Genomic DNA, 24,272 nt, shown 5'->3' with positions numbered 1-24,272 from the left:
ATCTGGTAGAATTCAGAGGCCCAGGGAGGCCATCTGGACGGAGAAGGTATGAGCTGAGGCCCAAAATGGAGCATTGGCAGGGGAGTGGGGGGCTCACTGCTCAGGGGGCAGGCTGGCGAGGGTCAGCAGTGGCCTTCCAGGCTCAGCAGAATGTTGTACCCCATACTCCCCTCAGCTGCGGTGAGGATGGAAACCAGAGTGGGCTTGAGGACAGAGCCTCAGTTCCCGTTTCGCTTCATGGGGCTTTTGGCTCTGGATTTCCTGAAAGCAGCTCTGCTACTAGCCTGCCTTCTGGGTTAGATTATTGGGTATAGACTGGGTACGTGTTTCTCAGATTAAGGGAACCCCTGGCACAGGGTATAGAAGACATCAGTGTCCAGGCCCACATCTTCGAAGGCATTCTTTGGGGGGCTGCCGAAAGGAAAGGATGTGTTATGTCACCCAGGAGGCGTGGGTCTTTCTGGAAACTTGGAATATGACGGGCTTGTATTTATATCAGAGTGTGTCACCTTGTTACCTCAGCTCTGAGGCCTTCTGTAGGTCACCATGCTGGGCACTGCTGTCCAGTTTCTGACATCACCTAAAGAAAAGTGGCTCTGTCCAGGCACATTCCTTGGGCTCCTGCTGTCCTGTGGGCTCTGAGCAGCCCATGGCTGTCTCCTCCCCCTAGGCTCCACCTTGCAATAACAGGGTACACCCTGGCTGAGTGGGGTAGGGAGCTAGGGGATGTTTGTCGGCACTGCTGCTGTGGTGCTGACTCCTGGAGCCTCTTTGGGAGGCTGGGCGAAAACTGATGGCTCCGAGGTAGTCAGGGTCCTGCCATCCAAACAGGCCAGCCTGACCTTCCAATTGCCCCCAGCTCTTTTAGTGGCGTTTCCCACCTTCCGGCTAAGACCAGAGCATGGCTCAGGCTGGATTAAGGCAAGACCAGGGAAGCCTATACCTGCACAGCTGAGACTGGCTTTAAGAAGACAGAACACACCTCAGGAGCCCTGGGCATAAGCTGTCAGAGTCCTTTAACAAGGGCCGAGAGGGGACACACATCTATTAGAGGCCTGCTGTGTGCCAGATGCCCCTGGGAATGCATGGTCTGCCTGGGTCTCTGCGTGTTCACCTCTACGGGGCGAGTTGGGGGGATGGCGGTGCCACTCTGGAGGTGAAGAGATGCCAGGAGAGCCCCCTTAGGTAGCAGGCTAGATAGAGTCTAGTTTGTGAAGAGCAAGAATCGGCCTCATTCTCTTCAGGTCTGTGTGGGAATGAGCTCAAGTCCTGGGCCCTCCCCAGAACCTGAGTGAGGTACCAGCCTTGTAGCATGACTGCTGGGCACAGTGACCCCGGTGAAGCAGGCTGTTACTCTACTATGTGCAGTATTTCTGGGAGAAGTGCCAGGCTCACAGCTGGTGTCCAATATCTCTGGGAGCCTTTCCAGATGCCTCATTTCCCCTGGGATCTCAGCATTCCTGAGGGAAGGGCCTCTTCCTAGAATGTGTACCCCTGATGGGCCCAGGGCCTTCTGTGGTGCAGTGGCCCGCTCTGCCTGCTGTGGCTTGAGTCTCTCTCTGGAGGACTTGCTTCTCCTAAAAGGTGCTTTCAGAACTGAGCATACCGCAGACCCTCAGCAGGACCTGGCGAGTGTGCTGGCTGGGCGGGCCGGTGACAGAGATGGAGGCCTGAGTGGCCGACTGGCCGCTCTGCCAGTGGGGAGGGGGTCTTGGGTATGTGCATTCTGTCTCCTCCCGCGGTGCCAGTGCCGAGGAAAGCAAGAGGGGAGATGGGCCTGGTTCCCAAGCCTGGCTGACTGGGGAGTGAGCTTGGAGCATGCACCAGGCTGTCACACTGTGATGACAACTGGGATTACCACCTACGGTGATAATTCCCACATGACAGTTTCAAGTTTCAGGTCAAGAGCTGAAGCTAGTCCTCTGTCTCCTCTTTCATCTGGACAGAGATCCTTGCTGGCTTGTTTCCTGGCTCATTCCTTAGCTGTTCTCAAGGCCTTGTGCTCCACAGAGACCCTGTGGCCCGAAGACTCTGAGCCCCAGGGATTTGAATGGGGAAAGCTGTGCTCCCACTGATCCTGGCTGCAGAAGAGAACGGGGGGAGCCCCAGAAGAGACCTGCGATTGGAGGAGGGCCACAACCTCCCTGATAGACCAGCAATGGTGTGCTGAGAAGGGCAGAGTGGAGGTGCCATTTGGAGCCCTGGTGGGCTCTGCATCAGGCCAGATGGATGGGATCACCCTGCCAGGTCACCCTCTGACCCACAGCAGCCTGAGTCCCGGTCCGTGCCATGGGTTCTGCTAACACATGGTTTGCCACCCAGAGAAGAATCTTCCCAGTAGCCCCAAGCACGTGAGCTCCTGCTCTCCACCACCACCCCTACCCCCGCCCCATGACCTTTCCCAAAGTGGAGCCTTCAACCTCACAAGGAAGTAGAGGCTAATGCTGAGTGCGCTAGGAAAAGTCAGGCAAGAGGTAATCGTGCAGTTTTCTGGAAAGGAGCTCCAGTAACAACCACAGGAATAGCCGAGGCTTCTGATAATTATGATGAATGATGCTTATGCTTCTGGATGCCTCCTCCCTCTGGCAGGAGAAAGGTAGCCTGCTTGTCACCCCCTCAGGGTGTGAGGGTGGAGTGTCATTATCCCCATTTCACTGGTGGGAACATGGAGAGATGAAACGAGCCTGGAGTGGCTGCCGTAATCCCAGTTTGTTGTCTTTTTTTCTGGGAGGATGGCGGAAGGCCCTGGAGGTTGGATGGGGGGGCGGGGTGTGGAGTCTGGGAACAGAGGAATTACATTTCCTTCTCCAGATATGCAAGTCAAGGATGGTAGAGCTCCTGGCCACTTGATTCAGGGGCATAGAAGGTTTTCCAGACGAAAATCCGTTCTGTCCTAGACTTTGAGAACCTGCTGCCTCCTGGTCTGTTCCTTTGTTTTTGACACTGGGTACATCTCAAGTTCTGGTGCAGAATATAAAATATCCCCCTTCACCCCTGCCACCCCAGCTCACCTCCAGTTCATCCCCAGGATGCCTGAAGTCAGGGATGGAGATCAGGGTGGGGCTAAACCCTCTGAACCTCCAGGAGGTGGCCTTGGCCAGGCACACCTGCCTGGCTGGATCCCTGCTTTTCAACTCAACTCATTAGCTGCGGGCCTCAGGGAATGTTGCTTCCACATCTAGACTTTTCAGGTTTTTTCTGTGAGACAAGGTATTAGCTTTCTTGTAGAGGTGTGAGGACTTGAGGCCAAGCACCTGGACAGTGCGTTACCGTGACTGTGTGTTGCCCTCACAGAGGTCTCAGAGCCCCTGACTCAGGCCAGCATCCCAGGTGCCTTCCCCTCTTTGCATCTAGAAACCAGCGAACCTCTCAGGAATGCCATAGATTGGGGTGACCCAGGACAAGAGCAGAGAGGAGCTTTGAGACTAGCCCCCAGGACTGATCCAGAGCTATGACTCTGTAGGGCAGGAATGTGGGCAAACAGGAGGTTCCCTTGTCTGGTGGGAAGTCTTTGACTCCCAGTGAAAAGGACCTGGGCCTTGGAAATCCACTGAGGATGGAACAGGGTTGTGGTAACAAAACCCCACAGACCAGGAGACTTAAACAACAGACATTGATTTGTTATGGTTCCAGAGGCTGGGAGGTTCCAGATGAGTGTGCCGGCCATTCAGTTTCTAGTGGAGACCTTCTTCCCGATTTGAAGACATCTGCCTTCTTGCTGTGTCCTCACATATCAGAGGGACAGAAGGAGCTCTGGTGTCTCTTCCCCTTCTTAAAAAGGACACTAATCCTGTCATGGGGGCCCTACTCTCATGACTCATAACCTCTTGGGAGGTTATGAGGTTGAGATTCTCATCTCAATGAGGTTGAGATCAACCTAATTACCTCCCAAAGCCCCCACATCCAAATACGATCACATTGGAGGTTGAGGCTTCAGTAAGTGAACTCAAGGGGGACACAGACATTCAGCCTGTAACGGGCTCACAGATGTATCATCATTCTATCCCCAGCATTGGTCTCTGACTTGTGGGTGCTGTGAGCTTATCATTTCAATACCTTCAGTATCCTTATGTGTGTAGAAAGCCCCCTTTCGGAGGTGGACGAAGGGAACAAACTGAGCTCCCCTTGTCAGGTCTTGAGGTCAGGAAGGAAGAAGGTGTTGGGGTTTCACTCAGGTCTCCTATCTTTCCTGTTCTGCCCTTGAGGGAGGGGCAGTTGGCAGAGTATTTGTCCAGAATGCTTGGTTTCTAGAATTTCTGATTTGTACAGTTGGAAGATATCCTGGTAGTTCTGCTCTGTTCTTGAGTAGCAGAGTCTGGGGCAAATCTGCAGTAGCTTAGCTTCTGAGGGAGAGCAGCACTGGTTAAGACGAGCCCAGGAGGGCATGAATGTTTTGGGCGGCTGCAGGGTGTGAGGCTCAGGGCTGGCCTGTGAGGCACAGTGGCTGCTCTTTTCTTCTTTCTCTGCTGTCTGAGTCTGAAATGTGGAGGTGCTGTGGGTGTGCTGCTGAGCATGGACAGCCCCCAAGTGGCTGCAGCCGGCTGGCTGGGCAGAGTCCCATTTCCATAAGTGGGTGAATCATTGACCAAGGAGACACTGGGTGGGAAGCGGCTTCTCAGAGCAGGTACCTGATCTACATAATTACTGTATGCATTAGTTTCCTAGGGCTGCGTAACAAAGAACCACACACTGGGTGGCTCACACAAGAGACATTTATTGCCTCACAGTTACAAGGCTGGAAGTCTGAGATTGAGGCATTGGCAGGATTGGTTCCTTCTGAGGGCTGTAGGGAGAATCTGTCCCAGGCCTCTAGTTTGTGTTTTTTTGTTTTGGTTTTGGTTTTGGTTTTGGTTTTGGTTTGTAGATGACTGTCTTCATGTTAACATGACATTCTCTCTGCTGGTCTGTCTTTAAATTTCCCTCTTCTGGGGCACCTGGGTGGCACAGTCGGTTAAGCATTCAACTCTTGGTTTCAGTTCAGGTCGTGATCTTGGGCTTGTGAGATCAAACCCCACATTGGGGTCTGTGCTCAGCAGAGTCTGCTTGAGATTCTTCTCCCTCTGCCCCTCCCCATTGCTTGTGCTCTCTCTAAATAAATAAATAAATAAAATCTTTTTAAAAATTAAATAAATTTCCCTTTTCTATAAGGACACAATTGTATTGGATTTCGGCCCAACCTAATGAACTCATCTGAACTTGATAAAGACCGTGTCTTCAAATAAGGTCACATTTGGATGTGCTGGGGGTTGGGACTTCAATATGTAAATTTGGGTGGTGGGGAGACACAGTTCAGCCCATAACACTGTGCTTCATTCTTCTTTTTAAAAAATTTCTAAACCTGGCAGATCTTTAGTTTTTTGTCTAGGGTTTGTTTTGGGGGGATTAATATAACATTTATCATCTTAACTTTTTTAAGCATATCATTCAGTACTGTGAGATACATTCACATTGTCATGCAACTATCACGTCCATTTATCTCCAGAACTTTTCCTTCATCCCAAACAGAAACTCTACATGCTAAGCAGTAAGTCTCCCAGCTGCTGACAACCCCCATTCTATTTTCTGTTTCTATGAACGTGCCTATTCTAGGTACTTCCTGTTGTCATGGATTGAATATTTGTGTCCACCCCCCATTCATATGCTGAATCCCTAACTTGCAACATGATATTTGTAGATGGGGCCTTTGGGAGATAGTCAGATCATGAGGGCAACCCTCATAATGGGATTAGTGCCCTTATAAGAAGAGACCCAGGGAGAGCTAGCACCCTCTTTCTTTCCACCCACCCAAGACAAGGCCATATGAGCATACAGCAAGAATGAATGCATCTGTCTACAAGCCAGGAAGACAGCTCTTACCAGAACCCAGCCCTGCTGGCACCTTGATGGTCAACTTCCAGCTTCCAGAACTGTGAGAAAATAAATTTCTCTTGTTTCCTAGACTCAGTCTGGGGTATTTGGGTAAGGCAGCCCCAGCAAACTGATACATTCGTATCAATGGAATTATGAGGTGTTTGTCTTTTTGTGACTGTCTTATTTCACATGGCATAATCTCCTCAAGGCTGTGTGGTAGCATGTGGCAGGACTTCCTTCTTCTTTTAATGCTGTGTAGTACTCCGTTGTATGTGTACACTGCATTTTGTTATCCATCCATCTGCCGTTGGACACTTGGGTTGCTTCTGCCTTTCTGCCATTGGGAATGATGCTGCTCTGAACGAGGGGTGTAAATGTACTTCCTTTCCTAACTCCCCCCCAGACTTCCTTCAGGAGGGTCGGTGCTGAGGTGGAGGTGGGGAAAGTGGGTGTTCTCCTGCCCTTCATGGCTCAGCCCTGGCCTGGGCTCCATACTCTGACCCCCGGAACGGGGAAGCCCTTCCTTCCCACCATCTTTTCCCTCTTGCTCTCCAAGTTTCCTTTACAAAGTGGGACTAGAATGGGGGGAGGGTGTGCCCACAGCCATGCAGTGACCATGTACCTCACTTCCCGCATTGCTCCCAGACCACAGTCCTGCCCTCACTGCCAGCCTCTCTTGAAGGGCCCTGCTCACCTCTATTGCCTTGTGCTCTCCATGCCCCATGACTCCTGTGGCCAAGTCTTGGCCTCAGGTGCTAGAAACTCATCATCCCCTTTGTTCTTCTTCCTCTGTCCATGTGAGTCCACTCAGTCTGGGCCTATTCGTGGCATTTGTTGTCGTGATGTCCATTCTCCTGAAACCAGGCCATTGACCCATTTTCCTGGAGTGACCATTACAGAAGCCTCCACCTGGGTCCCACCTGCCACACCGTACACAGATAGTGCTGCCAGAGTCTCCCCGCCCGTATTCCCTGGGTCCCCCTCTTGGTCCAGACCTCTGTGACCCTTGATACCTCCTCTAAATCATTTCCTGGGTCCTTGGCCCAAAGCCCAAGGCTCTTTCCAGCTTTACTTCTTCCCAGCCCTCCCGCCTCATTCCCAGCTTATCGCCTTTCCCAAGCCTTCTTCATTCTCCCCCCCACCCCACGTGGGGCACCTCTGCAGCCCCTCTACTGGTTGAAGGCCCAATGGTTCTTCTATCCCACACACACCTCACCTCTGTGAAGCCCTTCAGGCCCTCTCCCCGAACTGGCCTTCTCTTACCCCATGGCATCACTTTCAGGCCATGGGCTGTGCCTCTGTTGGTCTCCTGGGGCTGCCATCACAAATGGCCATAGGTTCAATGGCTTAAAACAACAATGCGTGTTCTTCCACAGTTCTGAAGGCAGAAGTCCAAATCAAGGTGTGTTGCAGGGCTCTACTCTCTCTGGAGGCTCTAGGGGAGAATCCTTCGTCACCATTTCCAGTTCCTGGTGGCCCCGTGCATTCCTTGGCTTATGACCATGTCATTTCAGTCTCTGCCTCCAGCTTCACACAGCCTTCTCCTCTCCCGTCTCTCATAGGGACACTTGGCTTTAGGGTTAGGGTCCATTGGATAATCCTGGGTCATCTCTCAGAGTCCTGAATTTAATTATCTCTGTAAGTACTCTCTTACCAAGATAAGTTCCCTTCGTGCATTCCAGGTGTTAGAATGTGGACGTGTCTTTTGGGAGGGGGCCGCCATTCAACCCACTGTAGTGTTCTTCCCACCTTCATGTTCTATGGGGAGCCACTGTCTGCCTCTCTGACCTCATTAGGTCTTGGAGTGGTTACTTCCTTGGGGAGATGGTCTCTGCTGCCCCACCTGAGGGTCTGAGTGCCCCCCCATGGGTGGCTTTGCCATAATACATGTCATGTGACTCCTGGGATTCTGCTGGCTCCCCGGGGGCTGGAGCTGGGGCTGTGGCACCTGCTGTTATGTACCCAACACGGTGCCCAACAGGAAATAGAGGTGTCCTGCATCTTGGCTGAATGTCGGGGACTCGCTAAATACATCAGTTTGATTGTCTGAGGCCAAACTGCCTCCAAGAAATCTTTCTGAACCTTGTCAGAGAATCATGGTAGTGCTGGAGAAGAATAATCACATCATCCAGTGGCCAAGGGCTGCAGCTTCCCAGTGGGTGTCCCATCCTCCGCCTGTCCCACCCTGGTGCCATCTGGTTCCAGCCCCAGAACAGAAGTGATCTTTCCCTCCTCAAGGATCAGGTGGGTCCTTGGAGACAGAAGAAAATCTTTTAACAGCTCTCTCGGGGCTGACTGGGGAGTCCTTGTCTACCCACACTGGGGACATTCAGTCTTTATTGCTAAAAGTCACCTGCAGTGTTGACCTTGTGATTCAGTCTCCAGCCAGCTGGAACCCAAGCTCCAGGTGGAAGAGTCATAAGAGCTATTGTATCAGTCGGCCTATCTCCTCCATGAGGGCTCAGCCTTGTTCAGGGCATCTCAAGCTGCCTGGAGCCGAGGCATTGGTCCAGGAGCAGGGCAGGCTCAGGCCCTTCCTGACAGGCATTTTCTGGTCTGTTGGGGAGACTTGACTAGCCCCAGGGCCTTCTGTGTGCTCCAGGCTGGTCTGGACCGTGACCTTCCACTACCCAGGCAGCTGGGGCTTTCCATGCTAGCTTGGTGATGTCATTGTTGGGGTGGCAGCATAAAGACCGAGAGCTCCCAGGATCCTAGAGGGCCCCTCCTTCTCCCACAGAACCAGAGGCTCTGACAGGTGGGCTCTTGCCAGGGTATGGTGGCCAGCTAGATGGGGGACATCTTGTTTGTACAGAATTTTGGTCTTCCCTTGGTCTAGATGCAAGAAGGAACAGCTGCCTGCTGAGGGTAGAGCAGAAAACAGAAACACCACCCAAACCAACCGCATAGCTTAGAAAGTAATGCAGCCTGTGACTGACTGCCTGCGGGTGGCCTGGGGTTATGGTGCCAAGCAGTACTGACGTCTGTCCGGAATGATGTTCTTGGTCTTCAGGAAACAGCTGGATAGTGTTCCGGGTTCCCTGTTTTAACAGAGGAAAACAGATCTTTTTTTTTTTTTCTTTTTCTTTTTGAGGTGGAATGACAGAACATAAAGTGAAACATTTCAAAGCAAACAGCTCCCCATTAGGTATTCTCAGTGTTATACGACCACCACCGCTGGTCAGTTCCCCGACACCCTCATTAGCCCAGAAGGGAACCCCATACTCAAGAGGCATCTGCTTGGTGTCTACTCTGGAAATTTGGTAGAAACAGAATCGGGCAATCTCTGGTCTTTCAGGATTGCCTTCTTCACTCAGCGTCATGCCTTTGAGGTTCACCCATATTCTTGTCTCTATCAGTACTTCATTCATTTGAAGACTGAATGATCCCATTGTATAGATACACCACAATTTATTTATCCGTGCACCAGCTGATGGACAGATATTTGGGTGGTTTTACTTTTTGGCTGTTAGAGAATAATGCTGCTTGAACATGGCTTGAGTTATCCCAGTACAAGCTTTGCTTGGAACCCCTGTTCTCACTCCTCTGGTTTGTAGGCCTCAGAGAGGAATCTCTGTGTCCTGTGCTTACCAGGCTCAGCCCTTTAGGAACGTGTTCAGAAGGCGACCCAATAGGCAGGTCACACATATGGAGCCAGGCGTAGTCAGGCTTCACCTGTTCTTGTCTCAGAGACGCCCTTTCTTGTCTGAAAAATGAGCATCTAGAAGCTCCTGGTCACTAAGGGGTCAAGGTGGATTCAAGGACATCAGCGCTGGGCCTTCCCCAGAGGAAGTGCCCAGCAAAAGCGTAGCAAGTCTTTTGCAAAAACACTGGCTTGCTCTGGCACATGTGAGGCTTTTCTGCTCTTTGGGAAACTCACTCCCCGGAAGCACCACACATGTTCTCCGACTGTGCCCGGGGTTCTGCCACATAATAAAGAAGCCAGCGGAGCCCCATGGGGCCCATCCTGCAGGTAGAATCTGCTCCCTGCACAAGTTGGTGGGAAGAAGGCTCAAGGCCATGCATGAACATGGCATCCAGGGCCAACTCAGCTCAGACCTGTAGAACCTGTGTGCTCTTCAGTGAGATCTGGCTCTTTCTGTCCCAGCCAGGGTTTTCTGAGCCTCTCTGGGAGGCGCAATGCCCAGCTGGCAGGACCCCCACCCCCACCCCTCATGGATGTGAGCTGCCATCTGGAAATCACCAGCCCCGTGGTGGCTGGTGATTTAGCACAGTGCTGGATGCCTGCAACCCAGGAGAGGTGCAGGGCCTAGGGGGCAGGGGGGCGGGAGTGGGGAGAGCAGGGCTTCTGCAGATACGATGAGGTGGAGGGCTCAGTGCCTGCCTCTGCAAAGACCTGTCCACGGCAGGTGGCAAACCACCAGAAGGAAGATGGTATCTGAGCCTCTTTTACCTCAGTAAATAAGTATGACCCAGCCCTTTGCTGACAGTGTAGACAGGCATAGGAGACTACCCTGCCTCAGTCTTAATGCATGATTGAGTTCCTCCCACCTGTACCCAAGTTCCCGGGGACCCTTCTTATCTCTCCACCCTGGTATGTGTTTATCAGGATCCCTCTCCTGGCCCTTTCCAGCTGTTTCCATGTCTGTTCTGGGAGGGGAAGGCTGAGAACATGATCTTTGTTCCTTCTGAGGATTTGCTGCAGGCTCTCATCTCGGGGTGCATTGGTCAGAGGGTGGAACAAGAGCTGGGATCCGGGTCCCGCACCTGTGGCAGCAGCAAGGCCACAGAAGCAAGATCTGAGGACCCTCCAGGTACGTTGGGTCCAGCGGGGCCTCCTCTGCTTGGCTACAGCCAGGAGACCTGTGGCTGGGGATCTGAGATTGGTTCTACACACATTTCCCAGGAGCCCTGTGGCAGAGACCCCAGCAGGGCCTGGCAGAGGCCTTGTGCGATGCATGCTTCCTGGCTCACAGATAGGAAAATGGGGAAGGAGTGTTGAAGTTACTGGAGCTGTTTGATCCAGGGTTGGGCTAAGGGAAAGACAGGCTATGGGGAGCAGCTGGGGGCCCAGGACCAAAGCGAAGCTAAGAGCATTTGGGGCTTGGAGGGCAGATACACTGTGGCCCTCTGAGGGCAGGGAGGACAGCCCCTGCAGGGCTGTGGACACACGTGGTGCCGTGCTCCTGAGAAGTCCTGCTCCAGCCCCTGGTGTGACCTGTGATTACCAGAGTCTTCCGGGCTGGCAGGGATCTCATCCAGTCTGGGTCAGGAAGATGTGGGTGGACAGGGAAGGGGCCTAGAAAAGGTGATGTGTAAACTCTGAGAGCAGAGGGATAGCTGCTGGGGACAGTGGCTCCACCGGTTTGACTGGTTGGCAGTGTGACAGACACCCGGACTCCTTTGATGGCTGTACATACCGAGCAGGAGCAAGGCCTTCCTTTCTTGTCCTTGGGTGTTTTGTTTGTTTGTTTGTTTAAGATTTTTATTTGACAGAGACACAGTGAGAGAGGGAACACAAGCAGGGGGAGTGGGAGAGGGAGAAGCAGGCTTCCCGTGGAGCAGGGAGCCCAACACGGGGGCTCGATCCCAGAACCCCGGGATCATGACCTGAGCCGAAGCAGACGCTTAACGACTGAGCCACCCAGGGGCCCCTCTTGTCCTTCGTTATTAAACACATACACATGGGGACTATAGTGGAGCCTGGGGACCCGCCACCCAGCCTGCTCTCATCAACTCAGGGAGCACACTGCTTGCAGGTTTTGATTCTATGTGTGTTTTAGATGTGGTTGCAGGGGGCTGTTGGTGATGAAGGGGAGGAAGGGAAGCTCCCCTGGGCCCACCCAGCTCAGCTACCCAAGCGTTGCCGCTGTCTGGGAGGGACCTTAGGGTTGTGTGCGTGTGCTTTGTATTTGTTACATAACAAAAAACAACGTTTTAATCACTTGCAAGCATGTAGTTCAGTGGCCTTAAGCACATTCACACTATTGTGCGGCCATCAGCACCATCACTCACCTTTTTCCTCTTCCCAGACTGAGATGCTGTACCCACAAAACAACTCCCCAGTCCCTCCACCCCCAGCCCCCGGCAGCCACCATTCTACTGTCCCCATGAATCGACTATTCCAGGTCCTTCCTATAAGTGGACTCACACAGTCAATTTGTCATTTCGGGACAGGCTTATGTCCCTTCAGATAGTGTCCTCAAGGCTCGTCCATGTTGTGGCCTGGGTCAGAATTGCCTTACTTTTTAAGGCTGAGTAATATCCCACTGTGTATCCATCCCACGTTTTGCTTATCCATTCATCCCTCAGTGGACACTTGAGTTGCTTCCACAGTTTGGCAATTGTGAATGATGTTGCTAGGAATATGGGTGTGCACATACCTATTTGAATTCCTGCTCTCAGTTCTTTTAAGCATATACCCAGACATGGAATTACTTGATCATACACTAACTCTGCATTTAATTTTTTAAGGGATTTTTAAAAAAAATATTTTATTTACTTACTTGAGAAGGAGAATGCAAGTGACTGAGCATGAGCTAGGGGAGAGGCAAAGGCGGGGAGGGAGAAGCAGACTCCCCACTGAGCAGGGAGCCCACTGCGAGACTCCACCCCAGGACCCTGGGATCATGACCTGAGCTGAAGGCAGATGCCCAACAAACTGAGCTGCCCAGGCACCTGAGGAATTTTTTTTTTTTTTTTTTTTTTAACCAGCGTTGTCCTTGAGGTGTGAGAAGGGAATGTGGTCTGGGCTGACTGGGACTTATTTCTCCCACTTGGCAGGGATGGGGGTGGCTGCCTTTTTTCCTCGCATCAAAGACTAGATTTTAGATTTGCAGAGTGCTGGGATTGTGACTGCTAAGCTGACTGGCCTGGAGAGGAGGTGGTTTTGGATTTCACTATGCACGTCCCCTTTCCACGCTAAGCCAGCTGCTGTCTGCCAGCTCTGAATGGGCCTCTCTCCCTGCCCCCACCCCACCCTCCTCCCTGCTGGTTCTCTGCTCCAGAGATCAGCCTCATTTCCTGAGCCTCTTGTAGCTGTCAGATCGCAGGCCCTCCCCCGCTGAAACCGGTATTTGCCTTCAGCTTTGGGTAGAACTAGGCTTACCTCAGCCATCAGGTGCCCAGTCCTTCGAGGTAATGAGACCCCGAGAGGTTTTCCCAGTAGATATTCCTGATAGAAGAGGGGAGAGCAAAGCCGCTGCTCCCACTTTGCTCTAGTTCTTGGGAAATGGCAGTTCCCAAAGCCCGCCCCTCCCCCCTCAGGAATATACTTCATTCCAGGAGGTAGTGAAAAACTGTGGTGTGAGAGGAAGACTGGTCCCTGCATGCACTTAGGATGAGGGATGAGGAAAGGGGGGCTTTCCTCCTTGCCTGTCACATTGGCATTGGAGCAGGCTGGGGGTTCTGGATTAAGCTGGGACAGTGGGCTGAAGCCTCCCATGGAATGTACCCAGCTGTCTGGACTCCAGACTTAAAAGCGTTATTTCCTCGGACATCAGTTTGTGGAGATGCATCAGAGTGGGAAGCAGCTGGGTTTTGAATTGCCCTCATCCTCATAATTACCCTGTTGAGTTGGCTGTGGAACCTGGTTTCCCTCAGTCTCACCTGGTGGAGGTGAGGTATCCACATCAGAGTCAGTGGCCCCACACAACCCTGGCCTTTGGGCAAACCTTTACCAGGCACTTGGTTTTATGTGGGGTTTTAATCAGGATGTTGCTAAGCTAGCCCTTTGTTTTGCACATGCGGACTCTTGGAGTATTTGGAGGGAGCCGTGGGCCCCCCCAAGTCTGACCCTCAGGTTCTTACTTGGGTCTGACCCTCACGTTCTTACTTGGGGCATCACTTGGTGTTAATGTGACCTGGGGCGTGAGTGCAGTGTGGTCACAGGCCAGGACATCAGGTGGTGATGCTCAGAATAAGGGTCTTCTTCCAGGTGATGAATATGTTGATTTCTTAAAGCATTGTTATTTCAAAAAAAAAATAGTTTAAAGTTTCTTAGAGAAGCTATGTGGACAGTGAAAATTCTGAGCTAATATAAAAACCAGGTCCAGAGGAGGAGCTGGGAGCAGAGGAAGGATGCTGTTGAAGGAGGTGAGGTCAGGAGGTAGGCAGGGCATGGCTAGCTGATCTGCACAGTGACCTAATGTTTTATTTTATTTTTTTTTAAAGATTTTATTTATTTATTTGACACAGAGAGAGAGATCACAAGTAGGCAGAGAAAGAGGATGAAGCAGGCTCCCTGCTGAGCAGAGAGCCCAATGCGGGGCTCAATCTCAGGACCCTGAGATTTATGACCTGAGCTGAAGGCAGAGGCTTAACCCTTTGAGCCACTCAGGCACCCCAGTGACCTAATGTTTTAGAGCAGAGCTGGCCTCCACCCATCTAGTTTAGTCCACATGCCTGATTATAAAGTCAGGAAAATGGAGACACGGACAGCTTCAGTGACCTGCACTAATTCTCACAAGTTGGTAGCAACCTGGACAGGACCAGAGCCTCCCTTCTGGGAAACGAACACCACAGCTCACAGAATTGGTCTACCTGCCCCCACCCCAACCCTGAGGATGTGTCCTGGGTTGCAGGACTAAGAGTAAAGACCCCTGCAGCCCAGGGGGTCATTCAGGATACCTGTGAGGAAGGTGTCTGGCAGCCAGAGTCTTCTGTCCAGAATCTGGACAGCCTTGGGAAGCAGCTCTCATGAAGGGCAAGGTTTCAGTAGGGGCTGCTATGATACAAGGTTTGTATCATGGATGTTGAGAGGACAGGAAGTCCTCTGTGTTCATTTTGGTTAAAAAAATCTGTGATTCCGGGGCACCTGGGTGGCTCAGAGAGTTAGAGCCTCTGCCTTCAGCTCAGGTCATGATCTCAGGGTCCTGGGATCGAGCCCCACATGGGGCTCTCTGCTCAGCAGGGAGCCCGCTTCCCTTCCCATCTCTCTGCCTGCCTCTCTCCTTACTTGTGATCTCTGTCTGTCAAATAAATAAATTGAAAAAAAAAAAAAATCTGTGATTCCTCCAAAAGGAAGTGGAAGCTGAAGTCAAACCTGTTTTGGGGATGGGGTGTGATGCTAGGGTTCTGTATGAACAGGGTTTGTGCTTTTTAATACATTTGAACCCTTCCCTTCTGTCCTCAGGGATTCTGGGCAAGAGCTAGTTAAGTGCCTTTACAGATGCTTAGGAGAAGGAGACAGAACCTGGCTTTGGCCTCTGACTGTCCTGGTAGGACAGTACAAACCCCAGCAGGGTAACACATGTGGTGATTGTATCAGGAGCCCATGAGGTAGCCCAGGGATTACGGAGACCAGGGGACGTTAGTATAGCTTGTTAGGGGACATGGTAGGAGACCACCCAGCTCTGAGGGTCCCCCAGTCTGTCTGCTAGCCTGTGCTGGGGCCTTCTGTGGACACACACAGCAGCAGAGCTCAGCCTGGCCTTTGCAGTCTGCACCTGTACGGATACAGCAGGGACACAGCAGGGTCAACAGGACAGCAAGGTGCTAGATGCCATCTCCTGCTGGTGCAGCATTCTTAGCCCTGCTTCCTGTGGGAACCGCCGGGAAGCCTTTGTAGCCACCAGGGCCCGGACCTCCCTGAGTGTCTGATTCCGTGGGTCTCTCTTGTTTTTGAAGCTCCCCAGATGGCACAAATGTATAGCCAGAGCTAAGGCCACCTGTGAGAGGGCACGTGACCTGCTGGGCCCCAGACATAGAGGATGTGGGAGAGGCAGAGGTGGAGGCAGCTGGGATGTAGGTGGATGAGTCGCGCCAGGCACTGGCAGACCTCAGAGCCGGGGGTGGTGAGCACCTGGTCACTCCAGCCACAGTACCTCTTGGCTGCCACATGGAAAGAACTGGAAACAGTCCCCTCTAGAGTTGCCTAGGAGGTCTCTGCCGCCTGGCCTAGGTGGTATGGTGCCACCAGCGCCTGGAGCTTGAGCCCCAGACTAGGTATGCTTGGTGGTGGAAGTTGTTAGAAACTTGTAAATAAACAGTGCAGAAGCCACCTGTGGTGGTGACTTTTGGACAGGGCTGATTGCCAGTGAGTCGTGGTAAAGGTGATGTAACCCAACCAAGATGGCCTCACGGAAGTCCCATGGGCTGTGAAGGCACCCTTTAGAAAGAGTTAAGAAGCAACTGTCACATGAGGCTTGGAGCAGACTGGGCCCTTGTGGGTTAATGTCTCGGTGAGGATTCACTGATTTAGTACAGTTTTGAAAACAGAGCTGCAGAAAGGCAGATGACTGACCCACCCGGGTGGCTCAGTTGTCAAGTGTCTGCCTTCGGCTCAGGTCATAATGCCAGGGTCCTGGGATCGATCCCCTGCGTCATGCTCCCTGCTCAGTAGGGAGCCTGCTTCTCCCTCTCCCTCTGCCACTTGTGCTCTCTCACTCTCTATCTCAAATAAATAAAGAAAAATCTTTAAAAAAAAGAAAAGAAAGGCAGGTGAAGGGGTGGTATGGGCTTTATGATTTAACTGGGGAGGAAGGGGCAATTGTCTTCAGGTGCCTTTAGGATTGGAGGTGTTCTGTATAACCAGAGAGCCCCACACAGCAGGGAGCCGGCCATAGGGTAGGCCACTCTGTCCTCACGGGGATGCTCAGATCGGGGTAAAGGTGGTGTGGGATTTTGCCAGACCAGATGGGAAGTGGGCTGAGAGTCAGCCAAGGGACCAGGGTGGAGTGAGGGGAAGGGGCTACAGTGCCCTTTCCCTGGGTTGGGCCTGCCAGGCCTGGAGCACTGCTCACGGTGGCCAGGGCTTGCACCTGGATCAGCGTGATCTGTTCTCCTTGCCCCATCAGATCCCCATGGACAGGTGCACAAGGACCATCATCCCTGATAGCAAGATGTTAGCTAGCATTGGGGGTCCATCTTTCTGTAATGGCTCAGACCCACCTCCGGGACAAGCACAGATGTGCCCCAGACAGTGTCCCTGCAAGCGTTCCTGCAAGCCCGGTCTCATTTTCTGGGGAGCGTGCCACTTTTTTGGCCCCACCTTGCCATGTGGTCTTTGTTCAGCTGGTTGTGAAGGTGAGGTCAACCTACCTAAGGTCCTTGTTCAACAAGGGTGAACCTTGTTCAACAAAGGTTCAACAAGCTTTGGGTGACAGACATCATCAGCCGAGTGCCTGCTGGAATAGGAGGGATGTGGACCCCTCCCCCAGGCAGCTGGCCCTCCAGCCCCCTGACCTCTGGCCCCCTTTCCCTGTCTCTAACACAGCTGCTTCTCTACACACACAGATGCATCGTTTGGAACTCCTCCTGGGTACAGCTGTGCTGCGGACCGGGCCGAGGAACAGCGCCGGCACCAGGACGGGCTGCCCTATATCGATGACTCACCCTCCTCCTCACCCCACCTTGGCAGCAAGGGCAGGGGCAGCCGGGACGCACTGGCCTCGGGAACCTTGGAGTCCACCAAAGCGGTGAGTCCCAAGGTGGTAGGGCCAGGTGTGAAATGGGGCTTGGGCTTGGCTCCGGCCTGCTGTCCACTTGGTGAAGGCGCCTGGAGTGCATCTACCCTCTCGGGGGTAAGTAGCCAGTAGGTGATACCAGGAGCAACCAGTGGTTGAAGTCACTAAAAACCCCTTCTTCGTTCCCCCATCTGGTGTACCTGTTGTTCTGGAGACAGCCTCCCTGGAGCTTTGAGCAGGGAGATGATGGAACGGTCCGCTGAGCTGGAGGAGGCAGGCAGCACATGCTGAGGCTGAGAACACTACCGCCATCCTACTGGCAGGATGTGGTGGCAGCCCCAGCCGTGGCGCCGAGGGGCGGAGGACAGGGGCAATGTCTGGGCCCCTCCCTGCGCCACATGCAATGCCCTCTCTCCTTTTTACCGAAAGGGCTGCTATAAATGGCTCTGTCCATTTGGCCAGGGTCTTTCCCTTGACAATTGTTAATTGTCATTAACAATCCTATAGTCACCTTCACTTTGGAACATGACAGATAACTTCTCTCTTTGGTTTGTGTCTGGTGATGTTCCCTCAAGGTTTAAAAATGAGAGGGATCTTCTTTTCTCCATTGTTGGTAGAAAGTGCTAGAAGTGTATCTTTTTGCTGCAGCTGGTTCTCTGCTGGGCTGGTGCCTTCGCAGTGGGATTGCTTCTTACTTATGCTCTTGTGGTTTCTAAAGACCCTGGCACTGGGCAGGCTGCTCGTCCTGAACTGTGAGGTTGGGAGGGGAAACCCGTGTGTAACACATACACACACCTGTCTTGTGCAACTTTTTTTTGTCGTTTTTAAGATTTTATTTATTTATTTGAGAGCTAGAGAGAGACAGAGAGTACAGGAGGTGGGAGGGGCAGAGGGGGAGAGAGAACAGACTCCCTGCTGGGTGGGGAGCCTGATCCCGGGACCCTGAGATCATGTCCTAAGCCCAAGGCAGATACTTAACCGACTGACCCACCCAGGCGTCCCCATTGTGCAGCTTTTTATCCAACATCTGGTTTTGCTGTTTTACAGATTAGGAAACTGAGGTTCAGAGAGGCGAAGTTACTTGCTCAGAGTCACACAGCTACCAGCTTCGAAGCCTTCCTGAGTTCCTCAGATGACACTCGTGTAACCACCTTGCCTTTATCAGTGCACTCCCTTGCTTCCTGCTTCACAAGCATGATCTGGTACAGATGGGGATCTTTCCGGTCCTGAATAAGTAGGCTGAGTCCTGAACTTGGGATGGGGCTGCTCCAGGAGGCTGATCTGCCCTCCCTGTGCCCCAGACCCCGTGCAGCTTGGCTGCCCACCCCCACCAGACTCCTGCTCTTAGACCTCATCTACACTGACTTAGAGTTCTGCCCTCACTTTTAGCCACAATTCAGGGACTTATCTGCGGTGGAGCCTGTCCAGATCCCCGTGCCTTCTCCCTCTTTGGGTGCCCCCATGGGAGCCCATAGACATGTCTCACATCTGTGCCTCCCAGCAACAGCACGCAAGAGTCATGGTTTCTCTACATCCTTGCTGGTACTTGTTTTCTGTTTTTTTGATAGTGGTTATCCTAATGGGTGTGAGGTGGTAAGATGGGAATTTAATTGGAAAAGGGCTGTGTAGCCTTGTTCCAGAAGCCCTCTGGTTAGGTGCTTGGAGGCACCTTCCACTGCCCTGGAGATAGACATGGTTTGAACTTCCTGATTTCCTTGCCTGTGCAGTGCCCGGACAGTAAGACTTTCTTCTTTCATTTTTAATTTTTGGTTCAAAGAAGACAGCTGTCACTTTCTGGCGCCCACAGCCAGCATGCTAGTCTTGAGACCGAGGTGCCCTATCCCAGCCAGCTGGGTTCAAGGGAATCCCTGCTCAACTTTCCCTACCCTCCCAGGGGGTGCTCCTCTCCCTCTGCTGAGCTTGAGCTCAGTCCCTTCTAGGGACCCTTCTCAGTGAACTCCTGGATGACAGGTCTGTTCTATGAACACCTGCCCCCAAGGGAAGTAGGGAGTCAGCAGAGGCCAGGAACCACCTTGCCTGGGGTGCTGTGAGAAGGACCCAGGTCACATTGGGTGGGTCCTGGTGACCAAGGTTACCTATGACTTTCTCCAGCCCTGGGCTTTCTGAGGTACCTCCCCATCTTGACCAAGCTATTTCTTCCTTGAATGATGACTGTGTGATCCCAGATGGGGACAGAAGCTGCAGGAGAGGGCAGGCTGCCCCCCCAGGCAAGAGCTGTGAGGCACACATCCTCCATCTCTTCATGGCCAGGTGGGGATATGTGTTAGCCCCTTGGGGTTGCTAGGAAGAAGAGCAGTAGGCCATTTTGATGACAACTGCCTCTCTCCCCTAGGAGGGCAGAGCTGGCATTACTGACCTGAGGGAAGCAGGGCAGTGTCATGGACACTCCTGGAAGCTATGCACAGAGCTGTGGGCTAACAAGTGTCAGGAAGAGGGGTAAGGGTCTGGCGTCATCCCCAGCTGCCATCCCATGGCCTGAGGAAGCAGGGCCCATGGTTTGCCACGTCAGCATGGTCAGTCCTTCCTGGGGTCCTCGAGAGTCCTGACATTATCCCTTCTATTTGTTTATAAGGGGCGACGTCGAGGCACAGAGAGGGGAGCTGACATTGTCTAGCAGCCCCTGCCCACTGGGCTCTGGGACACACTGTGTGACTCTGCTCCCACAATGACCTGCCAGGTCCTATCCACAGGGTACCAGCAAGGAGTAGTCCCAGAAGCACTAGACCTCAGCAAGAAGGGGCTGATAATACCTCAGCCCAAACTTCTCATATTCAGGGACACTTCAGGGACTGGTGAAGCTGGATGGGCCACCAGCCAGGGGCTTCTTGTGGGCGTATTGGGGCTGAGAAAGCAGATACACACTTGTGTACTGCAGAAGTGGCCGTGCCCATGGACCCTTCGAGGGTTTTGTTTTGTTTTTGGTGGGGGATGGGGGGTGTTTGTTTTTTTTTGTTTTTTTGTTTTTAGAAGGAAGCCAGAGTAAACACACATGTTCAATCAGTCACTCCTACTCAGAAGTCAAATTTGCATTTTTTATAAAGGAAGTAAATGCTGGCTTAGAAGTGTTTGAAGACAGACTGACCTGCTCTATAATTTTGCTACCAGCCATCACCACACTGAGTGTATCTGGTCACCCATTGCGCTCGTGGAGCAGAAGCTGTAACTGACTTGAGCTTTCATCTGAGCAACCACAAGTCCATTCACTTTTGTGATTCAGTGGTTAGGTCAGTGGTTCAAATCACGCTTCGATTGCATGGGTGCCCAGCGAGGCTTTGCACCAGGCACGGGAGGGTAAGTCATGCCTGCACTCCTGTGGCTCATCTTGGCCGCACTGCCCAGCTCTGGGTCCGGGCTCATCCAGGGATCCTGTTTGCTCACACCTGTCCTCCCGGCAGAGCTGGGGACAGCAGGAGTTTGGCCAGCCCACTTGTCCTCTTCCTCCTGAGAGCCCTCGCAGTGTGGTTTATCCAGGGGCAGGCACAAATCATACTGGATGTTGGCACTCTTTCTTCAGAGGACTCTGGGGCGCCAGGATCCCCCCAAGCTTGGGTTCTTAAGCAGAGGCCAGCCACTGGCCCTCTGCTGCCTGGGCTCCAGGACGACGGCCAGCCCTGTTGCCAGTGAAGGCATGGCCCCTGCCAGAGAGGAAGAGAGTGTCCTTTGTCCAGCAGACTGGCTTCCAGCTCCCAGCTGGGAGCAGTCCACCCCTTCCACAGCCGGGGTTTTATACCCTGATCACCCTGCCCCCACCCCCACCACGTTGAGGCTGGGGGTAAAGTGTATTCCCTGAATTCTGCCCTGCCATCCATACTCCTGCCACTCAGTTCCAGCTCCCGCCCTCGTGGATCTGGTGGCCGATCTGTTCACCCAGGTCCCTCTGTCAGCCTTTCCCCCCCTGTCATGCCCAGTTTGTTTTCATCCCCTCTTTCGGCCCAGATCTGTGTGGCTTGTTCCCTTCTCTGCCCCCTACCCCCTCCCCGGCAGAAGCACAAGGCCAGCCTTCCAGCTGGCCACTGCCTTTTTCCAGCTGCCCTTCTCGTCTGGCTTCCTCTCCACCAAGATCTCCCTACCATCGTGGTCCTGACTGGATTCATGTGCCCTTTCCAGAACTGGCACGAGCCCAGAGCAGGGTTATAAATAACCCTGGCCTTGGCCCTGCCCTTTGTTCCCTCATCTTCTGTGTTTCTTTCCTGCCCTCCCCTTTAAGGTGCAATTGGCTGGCTTCTGAGCCTTCCTTGTCAGCCCCCAGCCCCGTGCCGGAGCTCAGGAGATGATTCCTGGTCCACAGAGAGGTGTCTGCACCCATGTCTTCTCCCCAGTCCAGCACATTCCCCAGGCCAGACGGTCCCCTGAGCTGACCACGCCCTTCGGAACAGGGAGAGCTGGTGTTGGCGCCATCCTGCCTGCGCTCTTTTTCCTCCCAGCTTTCCAAATTGTGTGGGTGGGAATGAGACGCACTGCCACCCACGTGAGCACCGGCATCTCGTGCTGGGTGGGGCTCCTCCGTGTCCCATCCCCCCCCCACCGCACCCCACCGTGCTCACAGTAGCAGGATTGTTCCTTAGGACACAGCAGGGCGGGGTGGGCAGCTGCTGCTGCTCAAAGAGCCCGCTGTCCCCTTCACCTCTACATCTTCCCTTGTTTGGGGCACACATGGCACCTGGACACAGTAGGAAGCATGTTCAGGGGTAGCTGAGAGCTGCTTCTCCAGCATGCTGCCCCCATTCATGTTGTGACCTCAGTGGGCTGACATGAAAGGAGGTGTCAGGGTCCCCTACCCTGCATGTCCGTGTACCCGCATGCTGCACCCCAGGCCCTGGAACAGGCTAAGCTGACAGTTCTGGATCCTGGCACCGGCGTATCAAACACACAGGTTCCAGAAGGAGCACTCAGAGCTTCTCAGAGACACAGCCCAAAGGAGGCCCCAGCCAGGAGTTCTGGATCCCTTCTTGGGTTTGTGTGTTCATTGTGTATGCCCGGAGCACCTGTGTGTTCCAGGCACTATGCTGGCACAGGAAGTTCCAAGATCAGGCACGGCATGCCCTGGAGCTTTCTGCCTTTGGAACCACTGCCCAGTGTGCCCTGGGGGAGAGGGCCTTCTGAGTGGGATGGGACCTGAGTGTTCTTTCCCTGGAGTGATGCTTAGCCATGATCATGGTGGCTGCCCCCTACACATGCATGAGTCCACATACACACTTGGGCGTGCACACATGTACACACATATGCAGGCACCTAGCTCATGTACACTAAGAGATTCCCAGAGTAAAGTGCTGGTTCAGGAAGACTTTTGGGATGGTCCAAGTGGGCAGTGAGGATGTGATACAAGCCCCAGGGACCCAGAAAGCAGAAGCAGATGGGGCTTGGGGATCAGGCCTTCCTTCCCCAGTTTACACCCAGGTAGCTGATGCCCAGGGCAGGGGCACAGTTGCCTAAGACCATGGTGCTCCCCGGGCAGGCCTTACTCTGTGGTCCTGTCCCCCAGCTCCTGTCCCTGGGTGCTTCCCACTGGGCCAGCCATCCATACCACACAGTGCCTCCCTTCTGCCAGGCCAGGGAAGTGGAAAGGGCAGCAGGGTTGGGGGCACACAGAGGGGCTAAGCTGGGGTTTTTGATTCTAGGCTTTTTAGAGACACCGTGAGGCTTGAGCTGGCTTTAGGTCTTTCCTAGAACCCAGTGGTTCTCACGTAGAGGCGATTTGGCCCCAGAGGACATGTAACAACATCTGCAGACATTTGTGGCTGTCCCAGCCAGGGGTAGGAGGGGATGCTGCCCAACACCCTAAGGCCCCCCAGCATGCAAAACAGAATCCTTTAGCCCTGAATGTCAGCAGGGCCGAGTCAGGAGCCTGCCCCAGATCATTGATATCCCCTGAGTGGTTCGGGAAAGTGGACCGCAGGGATAACGCTCTACACCCAGGGGCTGCCGCGGTGTGGTGGCTCATGTTCATCTGCAGATGGGAAACCAGTGGCAGAACAGGCAGGGATGTCTGTCACTTTCTGTGAACTACAGTGGGGCCCATCGGAACATGGATGGGCCATGGACACAGCCTGTCTCTGATACTGAGTCAGGCTGTGGGGGTCAGGGAGTGCATTGGGGGGAGTTGGCAGGAAGTCACACAGCAGGCTTCATCGCCTTTGGCATCAGCATTGGTGTTGGTTACTGGGCCACTGTGACAAAGTACCACAGAGCGGGGGGGGCCTTGCCCTGACTGCTCCCCTTCACACTGCCCGTTTCCCATCGTCAGACCAAGGGTGGCCCTCAGCTTTGCTGGGTGACCCTCCAGAATTTACAATGGCCGTGAGCGAGTGGTGGGTTTGGCAAGGCTCCCATGCCTCCCTTTATTTCCCCACAGAGCCTTCCCCAGAGGCTTGGCCTCAGGCTGTTAATAAGCAGGCCTTCCTCTCTGAGAGGGGCCACCTCAGGCGTCATCCCCCGGGTCTGACCTTAAGTCTGTTTCTCCTGCAGAGCGAGCTGGACTTGGAAAAGGGCATGGAAATGAGGAAATGGGTCCTGTCTGGAATCCTGGCTAGCGAGGAGACCTACCTGAGCCACCTGGAGGCCCTGCTGCTGGTGAGGAGGGAGTAGGGACTGAGCCAGGTCCCAGACCCCAGGGCACCAGTCAGAAGGTGGCCCACCCTCCCTGGAGGGTCATTCCACCTCTGTAGAAGCTGGACCTCCCCGTGGGGTGGTGGACACAAGCGTAAGACAGGTGCCAATGCAAGCTGGCTTTGAATTTTTTTTTTTTCTAAGATTTTATTTTTTTATTTGACAGACAGAGATCACAAGTAGGCAGAGGTGGAGAGAGAGAGAAGAGGAAGCAGGCTCCCTGCGGAGCAGACAGCCCGATGTGGGGCTCGATCCCAGGACCCTGGGATCATGACCTGAGCCGAAGGCAGAGGCTTTAACCCACTGAGCCACCCAGGCGCCCCTTGAATTTTTATTTTTAGTGGGAATTTAAAAAGAAAAGCTCGTATGGCACATAACCGTGATTTTCTGTGGTCATACCATGCACCTGAAAAATGGTGAGCCCTCTCATCA

The 24,272-nt window shown here is 53.3% G+C and overlaps 1 protein-coding gene across 1 annotated transcript in view; it reads left to right on the top strand.

Annotated features, from left to right (window-relative positions):
* BCR (BCR activator of RhoGEF and GTPase) overlaps positions 1–24,272 on the top strand; it is a 122,175-nt gene that overhangs the window by 44,637 nt on the left and 53,266 nt on the right. The window contains exons 2-3 of the mRNA XM_080822043.1: positions 17,044–17,225; positions 23,700–23,804. Of these exons, the coding sequence (XP_080678169.1) occupies positions 17,044–17,225; positions 23,700–23,804 (287 nt within the window). The remainder of the gene's footprint in view (positions 1–17,043; positions 17,226–23,699; positions 23,805–24,272) is intronic.

This window comes from Martes martes, assembly GCF_963455335.1.
Source record: "Martes martes genome assembly, chromosome: 13".
NCBI classification, from domain to species: domain Eukaryota; kingdom Metazoa; phylum Chordata; class Mammalia; order Carnivora; family Mustelidae; genus Martes; species Martes martes.
The sequence above is the reverse complement of the archived record's forward strand: the minus strand, read 5'-3'. Positions and strand labels throughout refer to the sequence as shown.